Below are 16,091 nucleotides of genomic sequence, written 5' to 3' on the forward strand. Positions count from 1 at the left end.
TCAAACATCACAACTCTATTCCAGTCACAGCTCTGAGAGAATTTCATCTCTTTAGGCATATGAATGCTACAAAGGAAAAAATATGTTCATGTCATAAACATCACAAGCTATGAGGAATATAGATCTTTGGAGGGAAATGCATTCACCAGTTGTCATATCCCATAAACTGCACCAGAACAGTCCATAGTGTCCATCCCAACACAGAAATTACTGTACAATCTACCTTCTACTTTGCACCCCAAGTAGTACAAGTGGTCAGTGAGGATATACAACAATTCTACAGAGAAATCACTCAAGTGGATACATAAATGGGCCCTTTGGGGGTTAAATAAGATTTTCAATAGTTGCACAATGCTACATTCATGCTACCAAGTTCACTGAATTGCGATTTGAGAAAGGAAGAACAGTTTGCCTGTCTCCAGTTAGGAGGTGAAAGGGTCAGAAAGGGAGAGAGTTTTGTGTCAGCATTTCAATCTTCCCACAGCCATTTCCTTCTCCAGATAACATGACTTTGTGCTTTCAGTGCACCTCTGGCTCCCACCTCTCACGCAGAGCTGGTGGAAGCTCCAATATTAAACAAAATTGACATAAATTTGGGGTTCTTTTTCTTTTATATCTGGCACAATTTTCTTCCAAAAGCTACAGACTGGTGCCTGTTCTCCCCTTCACTGTAAGTCTGGCAAACCTGACTGAGTCCAGGGATGAGACGTGGCCACCAAAGCTCCCAATAGCCCACACCTGTCTGTGAGGCTTTCAGTGACTTTAAATACCTCTCTCCACCCATTCCTCTCCTTACTGTATGTACATTATTTCTTCAAAAGTTTTGCTATAAAACTGCTCTAAATGTAAAGGGTTCAGCAGTTCTAGCCAGGGGCCTGCTCCCCAAAATCACAACCACAGGGGGGAAGGAGGACTCTACAGATCAGAACACCAAGTTCTCTTTGTAAGTAATTAAAAGAAGATTTGTACATGTATTTTCCTTCACTTCACAATCAAGAAATTTGAGATAGCAGGAAATCAGGAAAATAAAGTAATCCTTCCCTGTTCCTTCCTTTGCTTGTAAAAGAAATAACTTGTGTCACCTCCCAGAATTGCCAGTGACCTACATAGACTCTAAGTCCTATTTGTCCTTTGAAAGGACAGCAGAATGTGAAAAAAGCCCCATTCCCAAAACCAAAAAAGCACCCCCATACCCAACCAAACAAAAATAAATAGATTTCAAAAGTTACCATCAAATACCAAGTACAGACCTGAGCTCTCAGGCTGCCCTGACAGAGCTCAGGGTTTTCTCTGTCCTCCACAGGGAGGGGCTGAGCAGCTCAGACCAAGAAACAGGTCAGGGAAAAGGGGTGGGTTCTGCACAAACAAGTGGCAATCAAGTGAACAAAGAGTCCAACTCATGCTCCAGGCCTGTGCTGTGTCCCTCCAGAAGCATTTCTCCCAAATGCCTCAGAGCTCAGCCCCCTCTGAGGGGTCTCCACACAGGAGAGAGCTCCACTCCCAACACACAGCAAAACACTGGCATGAACAATTCATTACCATGGCTATTGATTTCTAATTCATTTTTATACCAAAGCGAGCCTGACAGAGGATTCCCAGCCAGGTCCCGTGTTTCTAACCTAAAGTAGTTCAGCAAAACTAAAGTTCCATAGTTTTGCAAGCAGCAAAGTAGAAAGTAATGAAGTTGTGGCTAACTGGAGGAGAACTACACATTGGTGAGAGCACGTACAGGTAGTGCAGCACAGCTACTCTGAAAGGAACCAAACCAATGCAGCAGACATGCAGGGTCTGCTAACTTATGTTAAAACCATGTTTGCTGGTGATTAAATATGTCTACAGAAGATATATTACCATTCTGAATATATTTTCAAGCAGACCAAAAATACCTCATCTATTGGTTATGGTGTGTTATTTTTAACTAATTAAATATCAGGAGGGATTTTACCCCCTCCCTCGCTATAAAAATTGCACTTATTTTCTATTAAACAAAACAAACAAAAAAGAAGATTTCAATTCTATATCCCAGTATATATTCACATGGAAATGGGATCATCTTGCTCTAAGCTTGCAGGAGTAGGTGTAGCAGTCCTTGCTCTCCAGGACTCCCAGCACAGAAAGTCCCACCAGGACAACCCCCTGCTCCCTCTGTGCTCTGGTGACTTCTTCACTGTAGTGCATGGGTTAATTGGGTTTGTGTTGTTTTTTTTTTTTTTTTGTAAGAAAACCTGAGCTTCAAAAGTCTTTAAAAGGACCTGGAATCAAATCTGGCCCATTCTGACCCAAAACAGCTCAGTTCTGCCAGGAACTCCATCCTGTCCTCGTTTCACACAGCTCCTCCTGAGGCCCCGGGGCTCGGACTGAGGCCAGCGAGGTGTCACCGTCATTGTCACCCCCGTCCCTGCAGTCTCTCCTGGCCCAGGAGCCTTTTCCTGCTTCCGAGGGCTCCTCCTTCCCTCCCTTTAGCGCTGCTGCCTCCTGTAGGGCTGTGAAGGGCTCCCCGTGCCAATAAAAAAGTCTCTCTGCAATAAAGCATGACTTCTTGGACACTGGTGATGAGCTTCCTCTTGCAAAGGCTTCTCCAGCTCATAAAATGTCATCGTAATCCAACAGTTTGGAGTGCTGGCGGGTCTTCCAGAGGCGGTAAAGGCGGAAGTCAAAGTAAGTCTCAATCATTTGCTTACCTAGGAGTGAAACCAGGCAGAGGGGTCACACCCTGAAAGGGGCACAGAGGGGTCACACCCTGAAAGGGGCACAGAGGGGTCACACCCTGAAAGGGGCACGAGGGAGAGGTGGCAGCACACAGCAGCACAAACCCCCAGGTTTGTGACACATCCATGGCAAACGCTGACACTGGGCACGTGGAGGGGCCCGTGAGAGCCAAAGATCTTTTCAGATCTCCTCAACCATGAACAGCTCCCTGTAATCCCCTGGCAGGGTTTGTCCCTGGGGGCAGGAACTGAGCACAAAGTCTGTCTCCAGACTCTGAGCTCTCTGCTCTGAGGGCTGAGGGGAGCTGGGGGCTGGAGATGATCAGCCACAGCCTGCATGAGGCACAGGGACTTCAGGGGCTGTAAAACAAGAGCTAACTCTTGTAAAGAAACACTAAAAATAATTAACACTGAAAATTCCAATTTAAAAATACATATTTTTTTTAATAACCAGGCCATCCCTGTCCTGCTGCTGTCTGTGCTGCCAGCAATGAGCTCCCAGCACACACCAGTGCCAGCTGTGCCCCCCAGCCCCTCTGATTGAAGGGCAGCCAGGAGGTGCATTTGAAAACACAAGGGCAAACAACCCTGCACTCAGACAGGGCTCAAGGAGGGGATTTTCACTTGTGAGGCCTGATTAAGATTAGTTTTAGATGACTTTGCAAAGGATTACAAGGGTACACTCTTAGCATGTCCCAGACTGATCAAGGGGATAAATTCAGACGTATTCTTCAGCCCAGCCTCCTGAAAGCTGAGCTGCTCTAATGCCTGCACACAGAACCCACTGCCTGGCCTGCTGAGCTGCCCACAAACCCAGGAATTTCCCTGCAAGCTGCTCCTGGACACATCCCAGCCTGTTTGCTCCTGTGCAGGCACCCCCTGTGTGCAGCTGAACTGATCACGCACAGGGAACTGAACATGAACAGAGCCTGGGCTGCAGGGAGGTGTCCCTGCCCATGGATGGGCTGGAACTGGGGGAGCCTGAAGGTCCCTTCCAACCCAAACCAGTCTGTGACTCTGATTCTGGGAGCTCTGTGACTGATTCTGTGACTGATTCTGTGATTCTGTGAGTTCTGAGACTCTGTGAGCTCTGCACACTTGAGCACCAATGTGCTGAACTCCTGCACATTCCTGAGGGTGAAGGGGAGGCAAGAAAAACCCATCAGTGCTGAGACCAGAGCTGTGGGCAGCAGAGAAGTGCCTACAGCTGAATCCTGCATGGTTTTATTGGCCAAGAACTACAGCAAAGATAAAATAACATGGGTAAATTCAGAATCTGTCACTTGTGAAACTGCTCTGTGAATTACTGACACTGAACAGGAAAAATCCTGTAGAGCTTCTTGAAATATCTTGAGCTACAGAAAAAAAGGGAAAATGGCCAGCAGACTGAGCTGTAGAATGGCCCTGATGGGCCACATCCCCATTGTTTACTGACATAATTCCCTTGGTGCCAGTGGTTTGAGCTCTGGAGAAGAGACCCCAGCACACCTGGCTACAGAAAAGGTTCTGCTCCATGTGCATTTCCCTCACAGACTCCTCATGCCCTAATAATGATGGGATCTCCTACACCCAGCCTGGAAAGCTCTCTCCTCATCTGCATTGCCAGGACCCTGGGAGAGGCCTCAGGCACAACAAACAGGGCATCTGAAATGTGAACAGATGCAGGAACTGCAAGGGGAAAGCCAGGGGCAGCAGCTGAGCTACACAAGGTGGTTACAAGCAAAACAAAGACCATGGCAGGACTTAAGGGAGTCAAAACTGCTTTTTCATGGAGATGCCCCCCAAAGGAGGCAGACTGGATAGCAAGGGGTGTCTGTGTGTCTTTGCACACGAAATTATTTACCTTGAGCTGATAGTTCAAGTGGAGACTCAAAGGCAACCCTATAAGGATTCATTAAGTTTTTCAGATTCTGAAATAGCTGAAAGGAAAACATACCAGAGTTAAGAGCTGAAAACAGTGATGATCCTGAGCACCCAGAATTGCCCATCTTTGTTCTGGAAAACCTTCCACCCATGTCCTTTAAAACATCTATCTCACCAGTAAATAAACAAACCAAGTGCTTTGAACTGCTCCTCTCCTCAAAGGTTTCATTATTTGTCCTGCACATCACTAATCCCTCCTCCCCTGCCCCACAATCCAGAGGGTTCTCCCACTCACAGCTCCCACAGACAGGCCAGCAGCACCTTCCCAGCCAGCACAAGAGGCAGGTTTGGAGCTCCCAGTGTGACATCCCAGGGCTGACCCACAGGCTCCTACCTTCTCCCCATTGGGGTTTCCAAGAACATAGCAGCCCATGATGTGGATGATATTTGGTTCAGGATTGACTTTACTCATCAGCCTGCTCAACCTCTTCCAGAAGCTGGAAAAAACAGAACACATCATTAAAAAAAAACTTTTAAAAAAATCCCTCCTCATAGGCACGATTAATGCCAAGGATGTGTGTAACAGCACTCAGGCAGGGGCCAAGGTTTGTACCCTGGGCAGGAAACTACTCAGGAAGGGCCATTGGAGCCCAGACAAGGAAGAACAGGAGCAGAGTCAGGGCCTGAGGAGCAGGTCCAAGTCATGTGGCAGAGAAGGAGGAGCAGCCCACAGAGCCAAGGGAGCTCCAAGGTGAGGAGAAGGGAGCAGAGTCCCCCAGGAGTGCTCTGCAGTGACACTTTCACCAAGCATCCCCTCCAGCTTCCCCTCTCCCGTTTCTATCAACAACTGCCCTTTCTGAACACGAGGCTTATCAGTGCACTGGTTCATTTCCAGGCCATGAAATCAGCAGGAACAGCTGCAGAGATTGTTCTGAGTGAGACAATACAGCCCAGGCAGCTCCATGTCAGCCTGTGCTTGGTGCTGCTCACAGTGCAGTGACTGTGACATTTGGTGCCTGAGGGATGTGAAACACAACCCCCTCCCCTGGGCAGAGGGCTGGAGCAACTTTGGGGGCTCTAAAGCCCAGAAATTCCTCCCTGGGTGCTCCAACCAGACTGCAGCCTCAGCTTCCCCCAGCACTGCCTCCCAGAACACACAGGCTGGATGGAGACATTCACTTCCAAGCTCCCCAACTTTCAGCTGTGTGTTCTCAGCTTTCTGCAGATCCCTGATTTATCAGCTTGGGAGCAGCTATGCCTGGGATGTGCTCAGAATCCTGGATGTGCACACGTGCTGGAGAATTCCACCGCCAGTGTTTGTGCCAGGGCACGAGATTGCTGAGCAGATGTTGATTTTAATGCTCAGTTCTCATGCCAACACAAAGTTGTGTAGGAACAGGTTGGTGTACATCCTCCCCCCACAGCCAGGCACTGTTAGCCAAGCAAGTTTGAGCCAGCACAAGCGAGTAGGCAGCAAAACAGGCAAAGCTTTACTCTCTGCAAGGAGCAGCAAAATTGCTCAGCACTCCCAGCTGAAGGCTGGCATGCTAGTGAAAAGCCTCCTCAGTAACAGACTGGACTTTGAGCAGGCTTTGCAGAGACAAATTCCATTTCCCCCTGGCCAGAGTCAGCTGTGGGGGAACACCCTGGATTTCTGCCACAGCCACAGCTTAGCAATGGTATCACAGCACCACAGGCTCGAGGTGCATGTTCTGATTTCTGGTCAGCAAGGCTGTTTTCAGTAGAAGAAATATCTTTTTATCCCTCCTTTTTGACAGTCTCTATGCACAGAGACACTAAACACATTTAAGAATAAATCTCCTGGTGACAGGGCTGCAGCACTCCAGGGATGAGCTCAGCTCTGCCACCTTTGCTGTCACCCTGAATGAGCTGTGAGCTGCTGTTCAGTGCCTCCTCAGCCTCCTCATCCCCTGACCAAGCCACCCCAGCTCCCTTCACTTCTCCTCCACCACGTGCTGCAAACATTGAGCAAATCCAGCAGAGAAACACCATGAACACAGCACAGCCACTCACAGGATCAGATCTTCCTCCTTCTCCACTTTGGCGAAAGTGGCGACTTTGTTCTTTAACAAGTATAAGTGCCCGGGGCCTCCCTGCAAGAGACAGACAGACAGACAGATGGAAACCCCTTTGTACAGACCCTGGATGCGTTTCCTGTCCTGCCCAGCCATTCCCAGAAGTGCCACAAGGGAGCAGGGCAGCCCAGCAGTGCAGACACATCCACACACGGGCAGTGTGCTGGGGGCTGCATTCCCTGGTTTTTGCTGCTCCGTGCCCACATCACTCTAGAAAGGCACAAAAATAGGTTTAAAACGCCACTGTGGGTGGCTGGAGAGTAACAGGGAAGACAAGAAAGTCGCTGTCACTGGGGGATGCTGGGGGTGGGCAGAGGAGCAGCTGAGCACAGCAGGGGCTGCAGCAGGGCTGGCACTGCACAGGAGCTGCACTGGGGCAGCAGGAGCACGAACAGACTGACACAGCAGCAGCAACATCAACAGGCACAATCTCAGGTCAGTGTGCAGCAAAGCTGCTCCTCTGCAGCTCAGGGAGCTAAGTCAGGTCACCCTTCCCACTTCTCGTGGCACAGCTGCTGGGGAAGCCACAGCTGACACAGGAACAGCAAACTTGGGAAGGAAATCCCCAGCACCCCCCAAATCCAGCAGGGCCTGGCCTGTCCCAGCCACAGCTCCAGCCTGACTCTGCTTCTGCATCCTCTGGCTCCCAGCTGAGCCACAACCACTGTCACTGTCACACTGAAACTGGATGGAAACCATAACCATGACACTGCAAGTGCTTCTTCCTTCTCTGAAACCCTTTCTAGGTCAGTGCTGATGCTGGTTTGTTTGGGGTTCCTTGAGAGAATCAGCCCAGCTCCTGACTTGGCCTCACTAAATCAGATTTGATTTCCTGCTGTCTCAGCAACTTGGGATTGCTCCATGTCTGGGAAATGGGAAGTGAAAGCTGTGCCTTGGCAGTGACTTTAATGGAAGCTGACTTTGGAATATTGGTTCCTCTATGTCACTTTCCCCACAGAAAATGACAAATTTGTAACAAACCACCCAAGTGCTTAACAACTTTCATGTACCTGGCAAAATATCAGCATCTTCCAGATTTTGCAGCCTTTCCGATAAATGTTCAGCTTCTTCTCTATTTCCTCTGCAAAAAAAAAAAAAAAAAACCCCAACCAAACAAAACATGTTGGAAAAGATGAACCATGGACAAAGGTCAAAATTAATCTCAATTCTTTACACTTAGTCCTGAGGGCAGGAAGCTGAGATGGGGGTGCTCAGAACATGCCAAGGATGCTGTGGGAGCAGGGAATGTCAGCAGGTGACAGAGAAAGGATGGAACAGCAGCAGACACTGCTCTGCAGTGACCACAGCTCTGGAGCAGCCCCAGCCCTCCTGGCCTCTGTCACTGCTCCCACTCCCCACCACAGGTACAATGAACAGGCAGCTGCTGCCCTGTGCCTCGGTTTCCCTGCTGCAGACCATGAGTTTAGCACACAAAACAGGTCCAAGTGAATGTTTATTGCTGCAGCCCATCCAAGAGCAGCCAGCTGGCTGTCAGGGGTCACTGGGGTGACAAAAACAACTCTCTGAGTGGCAGCTGAAGCACAGGGCAGCTAAGTGACTTAAATATTGATGGTTACATTTGCAATGGGCAGGAGATAGAAAAGGAGGCAACACTGACATACCCAGGATGTCATCAAAGGTGGCGTGTTCATGGTCCTGGAAACCAAGAGAGAAGACATGTAAAGGCTCACTGTCACTCCACCAGCTCCCTAACAACCACACAATCCATTCCAAGGATGCTTTAAGAGCACATTTACACCAACTGATGGCTGCTGGTCACAGCACCAGTAACCCTCACCCCAAACCACATCTCAGCACAGAAGCTGACCAGTCCATGAAGATCAAATCCACCCAAAGCTTGCAGCTGAAGCCTGCAGAGACACCCAAAGCACAGACTGTCCCTCAGATGCAGTCAACATCAGCAATGCCTGCTTGCCTGTGTTTTGCAGCCACTCTGGCTCTACCCCTGCCCAAGCTGGCTGACAAACAGCTGCACTCCCAGCACAGCTGCCCCTGCCACAGCAGGGTCAGCAGGAGCACTGAACAACCCTCCAAGGAGAGAGACAAGAGCAGCAAGGCTAAACCCCAGCAGCACAGCCTGCTGCACAAGGCAGTGCCCTTGCTGGGCTCCCACTCCCACCCTCCCTTGCAAATTAAATCATTAGAAGAAGAAACCCATGACTCCTCACTGCTGTATCTGACCCCTGCTCAGGCCAGACTCCCAGGGAAAAGCCAGAGTTAAATTAATGACTGACAGGGATGTCCCACTGCCCATGGGGAGATGGGGTTGGTGTTTCACTGCTGAGCTCTGAGTGCTGCTCATGCCAAGGATGAGCATAAGGAGGAGCCCTAAGCCTGGCAATGCCTGCCCTGCCTTCCCTTGGCAATCCTCCCACACAGCCTGGCTGGGCTGCAGAGCCCAGAGCCCACATGTGCCATTTCCACCCCACCTGGCTGTTCCACCTAGACCTTGAGCCCCCACAAAGCTCCCCCAGACCCCAAAGCTGGGCTCAGCACACCTGACAGCTTTTCCAAATCACATCAGCATTTTGGAGTCACCCTAACAGGAACTAGGGAAATAAAAGTGTCTGTATGACTCATGCTATCATCACAGCAGAAGGGATTTACTCACATAGAGGATGGGGATGATGGAGGGGTCGTCCCTGCGGATGATTGTTGGGACATACTCAGCTTTGGGCACCTTGGAAGAGATGAGCTGCAAAGGGGAACAAAGGTGCAACAGCATGAGGAGAAGGCAGCAGAGTCTGGCCAGAAGCACAAAGGCCATAAACCCTGCTCAGCTGTCTCAGTGTGACTCGAGGGGCAGCTAACCCAGTTTATCCACATGCCAGGGGAAGGTTTCCAGCCCAGAGCACCCCCTGAGTCCACATGAGCACACAGCTCTGCCCTCAGCTGCACTGGGCCCAGAACAGGCTGGAAAGGGGACACCGGAGTGCACAGAGGATGGAGCAGCTTGTGCACCACCATGGATGGCTGTATCCTGTCACTGTGATATTTTCTGAAAGATCCCTTCACCAGGATTTCTTCTTCTAGGAAACTGAGAAGCCTCAGAGAAAAATGTAAATAATAATTATCCGATTTGCTTCTCCTGAGTTTGGCTGCTTTGGAATGTGGTCTGGACATTGTTTACCAACAGGTGCATGTTTGATTGGTTTCATGTAAATTGTTTTTGTGACTTAATGACCAACCACCATCAGCTGTGTTGGACTCTGAGGAGTCAGTCACAAGTTTTTATTATTTTTTTCTTGTTAAACCTTCTGTCTGTATCCTTCTCTTTCTTTAGTATAGTTTTAGTATAATATAGTATACCATAACATAATCATCTGGCCCTGCACCAGGCACAGCAGGCACAGGGCTGCAGGTTTCAGACAGTGCTGACAACTCTGGCTGAAGCCTCAGCTGGCACCAGCAGCACCAGAGCCTGAACTCTGTGTGATTCCAGGTCCCTCAGTTCCAGTGTGGGAGCAGAGCTGGCAGTGGTGCTCAGCTCTCTGTTTTCAGGGTTAACAAGCCTCAGGCTGACTTGGTTCTGTGTTGGTGTCATGTGGCATTCACATTCTCTGAAAAAATTCCTTCACCCAGGACTTTTCTCCTGGTAAGCCTCAGAGAAAAGGAAAACAATTCTTATCTCATTTGCTTCTCCTGTGTTGTGCTCATGTGCAATGTGTTTGGAGATTGTTTACCCACAGGTGATTGTTCCATTGCATTCTGCTGGGAGTTGTTTTCACAATTTGGCCAATCAGGGCCAAGCTGTGTCAGGACTCTGGAGAGAGTCAGAAGTTTTCACTGTTATCTTTTTAGCATTCTGTAAGTATCCTTTCTGTATATCTTGGTATAGTTAGTATAGTGTTCTTTAATATAATATAGCATAATAAAGTAATAAATTAGCCTTGTGAGAACATGGAGTCAGATGCATCATTCCTGCCTTCATTGGGGCATTCCCTGCAAATACAATGGTGTCAGTCCTGCTCTGAGCTGGATTACAGATCCCTCCTTCTAGTTTTATTTCAATGCACTACCTGATCTGAGCCTGTGTCAAGTCTTGGTTCATCTCTGAGTGACCCTCACAGACCCCTGAGGCTGTGCCTATACAACAGACTTCCCATGAAGATCCTGAACTCAGCAGCACTGAAAGGACACGCAGAGCATGAGCTGGAAACACTCACCATTATTTTTGGTGGAATAAAGTCTTCTCCGTCACATGCCATGGCTTCAAGTTCCTTTTCTGCTTCCCAGTTCAAGTCAAAGTCACCATCCAGAGTCCCGCAGGAATCCTGAAGGTCATGGCCTGCCAGAACACAGCAGGGAGCATTACAAGGGCAGAACAGCCTTCCCCACTCCATCCTGCCTTGGCAGCTTCCTCACAAGAGGTGCCACGACACTCGTGCTCTCTTGTCACCACAGAGTGACAGACACCACTCTGGGGCTGGTGCCTTCAAACAGACAAACATGTAACAAATGAAGAGTGCACAGAGAGCTCACGTCACGTGTCACAGAACTTCAGCACTCTCGCAGTCACCAAGCTTGGTTTTCAAATGCTAAGTCACAACAGTCACCCTGTCACTCCAGAAATGGGGAAGGAGACAGAACACAGACAGACTCTACACTTCAGCACTGCCAGGCTGATAAGCAGAAGTCCAAAGACTTCAAAGCTGGTCTCCTTGTAGTAATTACTGCTCTGACTACATCTTTTCAGGGATCATAAAGAAAATCTGACTTGTGGGTCAGACTGATCCTGGCAGAGAAGTCTTAGAGCGTGCGTGAGGACAGCTGCAACAAACACAGTCATATTGCAACAGTAGACTTGAACTTGTTCTCCAAATCGACCTTACCTGTTGGCCTTCAATGCCTCCTGGGGAAAAAAACATCTGGAAGGAATATAATTGACCATTAAAGGTTAAAAACAGAGATGGTTGCTGGACTGAGGAAAGAGAACCGAGGCGCCGCTGTTTGTGCCTTTGGGGACGTCCGAGTGTCGCTGGGCAGTGCCTGGAGCCTGTGTCAACCACGGCTTTCCCATGGCTTTCCATGGCTTTCCCATGGCTTTTCCATCTGCCTCCGGGCAGCTGAGGGAGCAGGGAGGAGTCAGACTGCCACACAACAGGGTCATGTTGTGAACCTGGCCTTTGATACACCTCCCCTTGCAACCTGGGTCTTCTACAGCTAGCAGGGCCAGATCTCGTGCTTACCTGGTAGATCAGGTCATTTCATTAGTGAAATTCACTTCAACATGGGCAAACTCATATCCACCAAGCTCCTGCCTACAGGCTTGCAATAAAATCTGTGTAAAACAGCCACTCCCTTTATAAGAATACAGATGCTGGCATTCCTTCCTGTAAATGAACACAACAGCATCTCAGTCCCCTCAAGCAGAACATGGCAGCATTACTGGGGATTCCCAGAGGGATTCCTGGCAGCCCAAATGAAGATCAGATTGCCCCAAGCTATCACCTGTGCAGGAAATCAAAGCTCCATCTCATCAGCTCCGTTCTTGAGCTATTCCAGGCTAGGAAAGAGCTCAGAAGGGGCTCCTGCATGGGAAGCCACGTTAGCCCCACTATGGTGAAGGCAGCCTTGGACTGCTGAGTTTCCAGAGAGGTTGTTTTGGTGCCAAGAGGATAAGGGATGATGGGAACAGAGTAAGAGAGTTGTACCACTGGGTACCCTTTGGCAACTGCTCAATAATCTGAGGTTGGATGAGTGGTGCTCTACAAATAAATACAGGTACACACAGATGAACAGGTACATACACCTGGAGCGTTACCTGCTCCGATCTCAGGAAACTAAAAAAGGATCACAGACAGGACAGAGGGCACAGAGGAGTTACTCCAGTGGGACTCCAGCCAACAACTGCTGGAGGGTTTGCCCACAGGAGGAAGCTCAAAGGACTCAGAACTCACTTTCTCGAGAGTCATGGAAGGAATCAGCTTTGATGGGAGTCGGGTCACTCCAGGACCTGCTGAAGCTCCTCTCACGCCGTTCGGCAAATGCTAAAGGATAAAACCAGAGCACGACATTAACAGATCCCAAAGCACCTCTGCTGCTGCCAGCAAACAAATCATCCAGCAGATTGCCACCAAAGCCACACATCACAGACTCCCTTGGGCTGCTCCTTCCATTTGCCAAACGTGAGTCCTTTCCACACAGCAGAGACAAGTGCCCACTTGTGCACAGGATGGGACATGGAACACAGAAAAAGGACAACACTTGATGGTCTCTCCTCAAATGCACACAGCTCAAACCTCAATTTAACCAAGGCCAGTCCAGTGTCCCAGTGTAAGTGCTCAGATTCCAAGGCCTCACAGAATTATGCACTGCAACACCTGCATGGCCAGAAGGCAGCTGTAGTGCTCCAGTAACTTCTCCCTTCATGTTCTACTGGCATCCCAGTCAGAGCTGGACCAAACAGCAGGGAGGGGATGTCTCTGGAAAGCTCACGCTTTCTACATTTTGTTGCAAAAGAGGAAATCCTTCAGCCTTTGCTCGCCTGCACTCTTGTGAGCACTACTCATGGCTTTTTTTCCTCCCAGGGAGTGCTGTATTGTTTGCACTGGCATTTCCCAAGCACAAACCAAGCTTGGCTCAGACGGCCGCACCGCAGGCAAATTCCTGGGAACTGGCAACCACCGTGTCTGACTTGGCAAGCCCATGTGAGAGCCATTATGCCAGGATTAACAGCCACTTATGGGCACTAATACCTATTTCTGGTGGCAGACAGAGTGGGCAGCAGGGAATTGAGTAACAGCAGCACAGGAATTCACTGCAGATCAGCATCACAAGAGCAGCCTGTCCCCTGCTGAAGTGTGGCCAGGGTGGGTGTCTGGGGAGACAAATGATGTCTTCAGCTCTTCAGGTGATCCCCATCCTCAGCTTTCAGACAAACCCAGGCATTTAGCTACTGTGCACAGAAAGAAAGCTTTGAAAACATGACCCAAGAGTTCCTCAGGCAGAGCCAAGCCTGAGTTTCACAGAGGTAAGCCCTGTCCACGTCAGGGAGTGCTAACTCAGATGCCAGTGAAGACTCTGGAAAGGGCAAAGCTCTTTGCTGATCATTTCCCACAGCACATGAGAAAGGAAAGAATGCAAATTGAACTCAGCAATGCTTTGCTGTGGGGACTCTGTACATGATGCCTGGCCAGGGAGGTTGGGAAGAACAAGATGCTTTCTCTTCTGGAGCAATCCTCAGCTCCCAGGAGCAGGTTACACCACTTCCACAGCACTAAGGGAGTTGCTCAACCAAGTTCTGGAGGATTATTGCCTTCACCAGGGAAAGGGAACTGCAATTTTGCAGGCCTAAGAGGTGATTTCTTCCTCAGTGAGGCATAACATTCCCTGATTTGCCCCTTGCTCCAATCTCTTCTCTGATCCTCTTCTTTCTTCCTTCCACCATCATCTCAGTTCCCCCAGGCAACTCTCCCCCAGGGCCAGCTGTGGAGATGACAGTGGGACAGGGCAGGAGGGGACAGCCAGCAGTCTGTGTGGCACATGGAGCCACAGCTGGTCACAGCTGCAGAGAGAGGCCGGGCAGCTCTGCTGAACTCCCAGCTTGGGTTCTCCTCACTGGCCTCCACCCCAGTGATCACCAAAATCCACACAGGGGACAAGGATGCTGCAGCTTTCCTTCCATGCCTTGCACCTGAGATGTCCCACAGCCACAGCAAGGGTCCTTGGGAACAGCCCCCAGGCTGCTGCAGGCATCCACATGTCCTGGACACTCACAACCACCTGGCCTTCTTGTTTGTAGGGTAAAATGGCACCAACAGGTCAATTCCTCTCTCCAGCCCAAAGCCAGGTCTTTCAACCCACATCTGCATGTGACAGAATTCCCACAAAGCCCACAAGCTCCTCACAGCCACACTTCCAGTGCTCACTTACTTTGTGCTTTAACCCTTCGGCTCCCCACCATGCGGAGGTGCTTCCGAAAATTCCTGCAAGAAAGGCCAAACACAACCTTTGAGAAAGGAGACAAGAAGCAACACCTGGGCCCAGCAGGACTGTGAAAACAGGGAGGAAGAAAAGAAAATAAAATGGGGATGATGGTCTATTTCCCTCTGGGCATTCCAAAGCGGGAGACCAGGTCCCCAGCCTGCAGTGGTTTAGTGCTGGGATGGAGATGTTCATTGAGTGGGGCTGTTCTGAGCTCCCTGGGCTGCTGGTACAGGGCAAGTGGGGTCCCACAGGGCAGCCCTCTGCTCATGGCTGCTTTCCCTTTTCTCTGGTTGAGCTTCACCTGTGCTGGATTTGCTGAGGACACCAGTGCTGGCAGTGCTCCCTCTTTTCCTGGTGCAGTAACTGCTCCCCTCTCTCCAGCACAATGTGGGGGGCCCAGCTCGGCACACTGGGGGCTGTGCTCATTTCCAAACACAGCTCCTAAAACCCCTCCTGTGCTGTTGGTAACCATGCAGCTCGTGCTGCTCTCCAGGCACAGCTGGGGAGGACCAAAGCACGTTCTCCCTCCTTGCACAGCAGAGTTCAGTGATGCTGCCTGTCCCCATGGGCCTGTTCTCCTCATGTGCTGCCCTGCCCTGGCCTCACAGGCAGGTCCAGAGGGGCTGCAGAGCACACAGCTGCAGGGGAAAGCCTTGGGGAGCAGCTACACTCCAGCAGAGCACACAGCTGCAGGGGAAAGCCCTGGGGAGCAGCTACACCCCAGCAGAGCACACAGCTCCAGGGGAAAGCCCTGGGGAGCAGCTACACCCCAGAGCCAGCTCTGTGTGAAACAGAATGTCCTGGCCACTCCTCAGAGGCCATGGCCAAGGGACTCTGTCCAGCTTCTCCAAGTGCAAGGGACCAGTTTCTCTCAGTTTCTCATCACTCACGAGGCAGGAACAGGACAGGAACAAACAGGACACCAGAAGAGACAGGGAGAAGCAGCATCAAGAGTAGTGTCACCTCTCTATGAACCCTTTATAGTGACTGTGGCTTCACCTCACAGTGCAGCCCCATGCACTGGGCACCCTGCAGTGGGGGAGCCTTCCTGGATTCCTTGTGGCCCCCAACACACAGGGCAAACACCAGGCAACAGAGACCACAGCTGGTGAAAGGGGTAAGTCACACGTTGTCTGGCTCACACACAGGTTAGTGGGATGAGTAAGGACATGGTACAACCATGCAGATGCTTTAGCAAACTGACTGGAACAAAAGACACTTCCAGCACTGACACGAAATTGTTCAAAGGAACTCGGATCCATCTGCTCCTGTCCAGGAGATCCACACAAACACAGTGCTCATGGAGAGCACTGCACCCACGTCACCTCCTGCACTTCCCCTCCTTGGCCTGGGAGCCCTTGTTGTCATCAGGCTCCAAATTCAGCAAGAAGCAAAACCAGCAGCTGGGAGCAGCATTGTTCCATGCCAAACTTCTGTCTACACTTGGGCTATTAATGTTTCCCAAAGATTTATT

The 16,091-nt window shown here is 50.1% G+C and overlaps 1 protein-coding gene across 4 annotated transcripts in view; it reads right to left on the reverse strand.

Annotated features, from left to right (window-relative positions):
* NSMF (NMDA receptor synaptonuclear signaling and neuronal migration factor) overlaps positions 1-16,091 on the reverse strand; it is a 46,990-nt gene continuing 30,899 nt past the window's right edge. For 2 of the 4 annotated variants that reach the window (XM_064728135.1, XM_064728138.1), the window contains 10 exons: positions 14,564-14,616; positions 12,589-12,678; positions 10,855-10,976; positions 9,300-9,383; positions 8,290-8,323; positions 7,678-7,748; positions 6,606-6,685; positions 4,966-5,068; positions 4,552-4,627; positions 1-2,681 (listed from right to left, as the gene is read on the reverse strand). In XM_064728135.1, the coding sequence (XP_064584205.1) occupies positions 2,584-2,681; positions 4,552-4,627; positions 4,966-5,068; positions 6,606-6,685; positions 7,678-7,748; positions 8,290-8,323; positions 9,300-9,383; positions 10,855-10,976; positions 12,589-12,678; positions 14,564-14,616 (811 nt within the window). In that variant the 3' untranslated portion in view covers positions 1-2,583. The remainder of the gene's footprint in view (positions 2,682-4,551; positions 4,628-4,965; positions 5,069-6,605; positions 6,686-7,677; positions 7,749-8,289; positions 8,324-9,299; positions 9,384-10,854; positions 10,977-12,588; positions 12,679-14,563; positions 14,617-16,091) is intronic. The other 2 variants (XM_064728136.1, XM_064728139.1) reach the window with 1 other exon arrangement.

Source organism: Zonotrichia leucophrys, chromosome 17, assembly GCF_028769735.1.
Source record: "Zonotrichia leucophrys gambelii isolate GWCS_2022_RI chromosome 17, RI_Zleu_2.0, whole genome shotgun sequence".
Lineage (NCBI taxonomy): Eukaryota > Metazoa > Chordata > Aves > Passeriformes > Passerellidae > Zonotrichia > Zonotrichia leucophrys.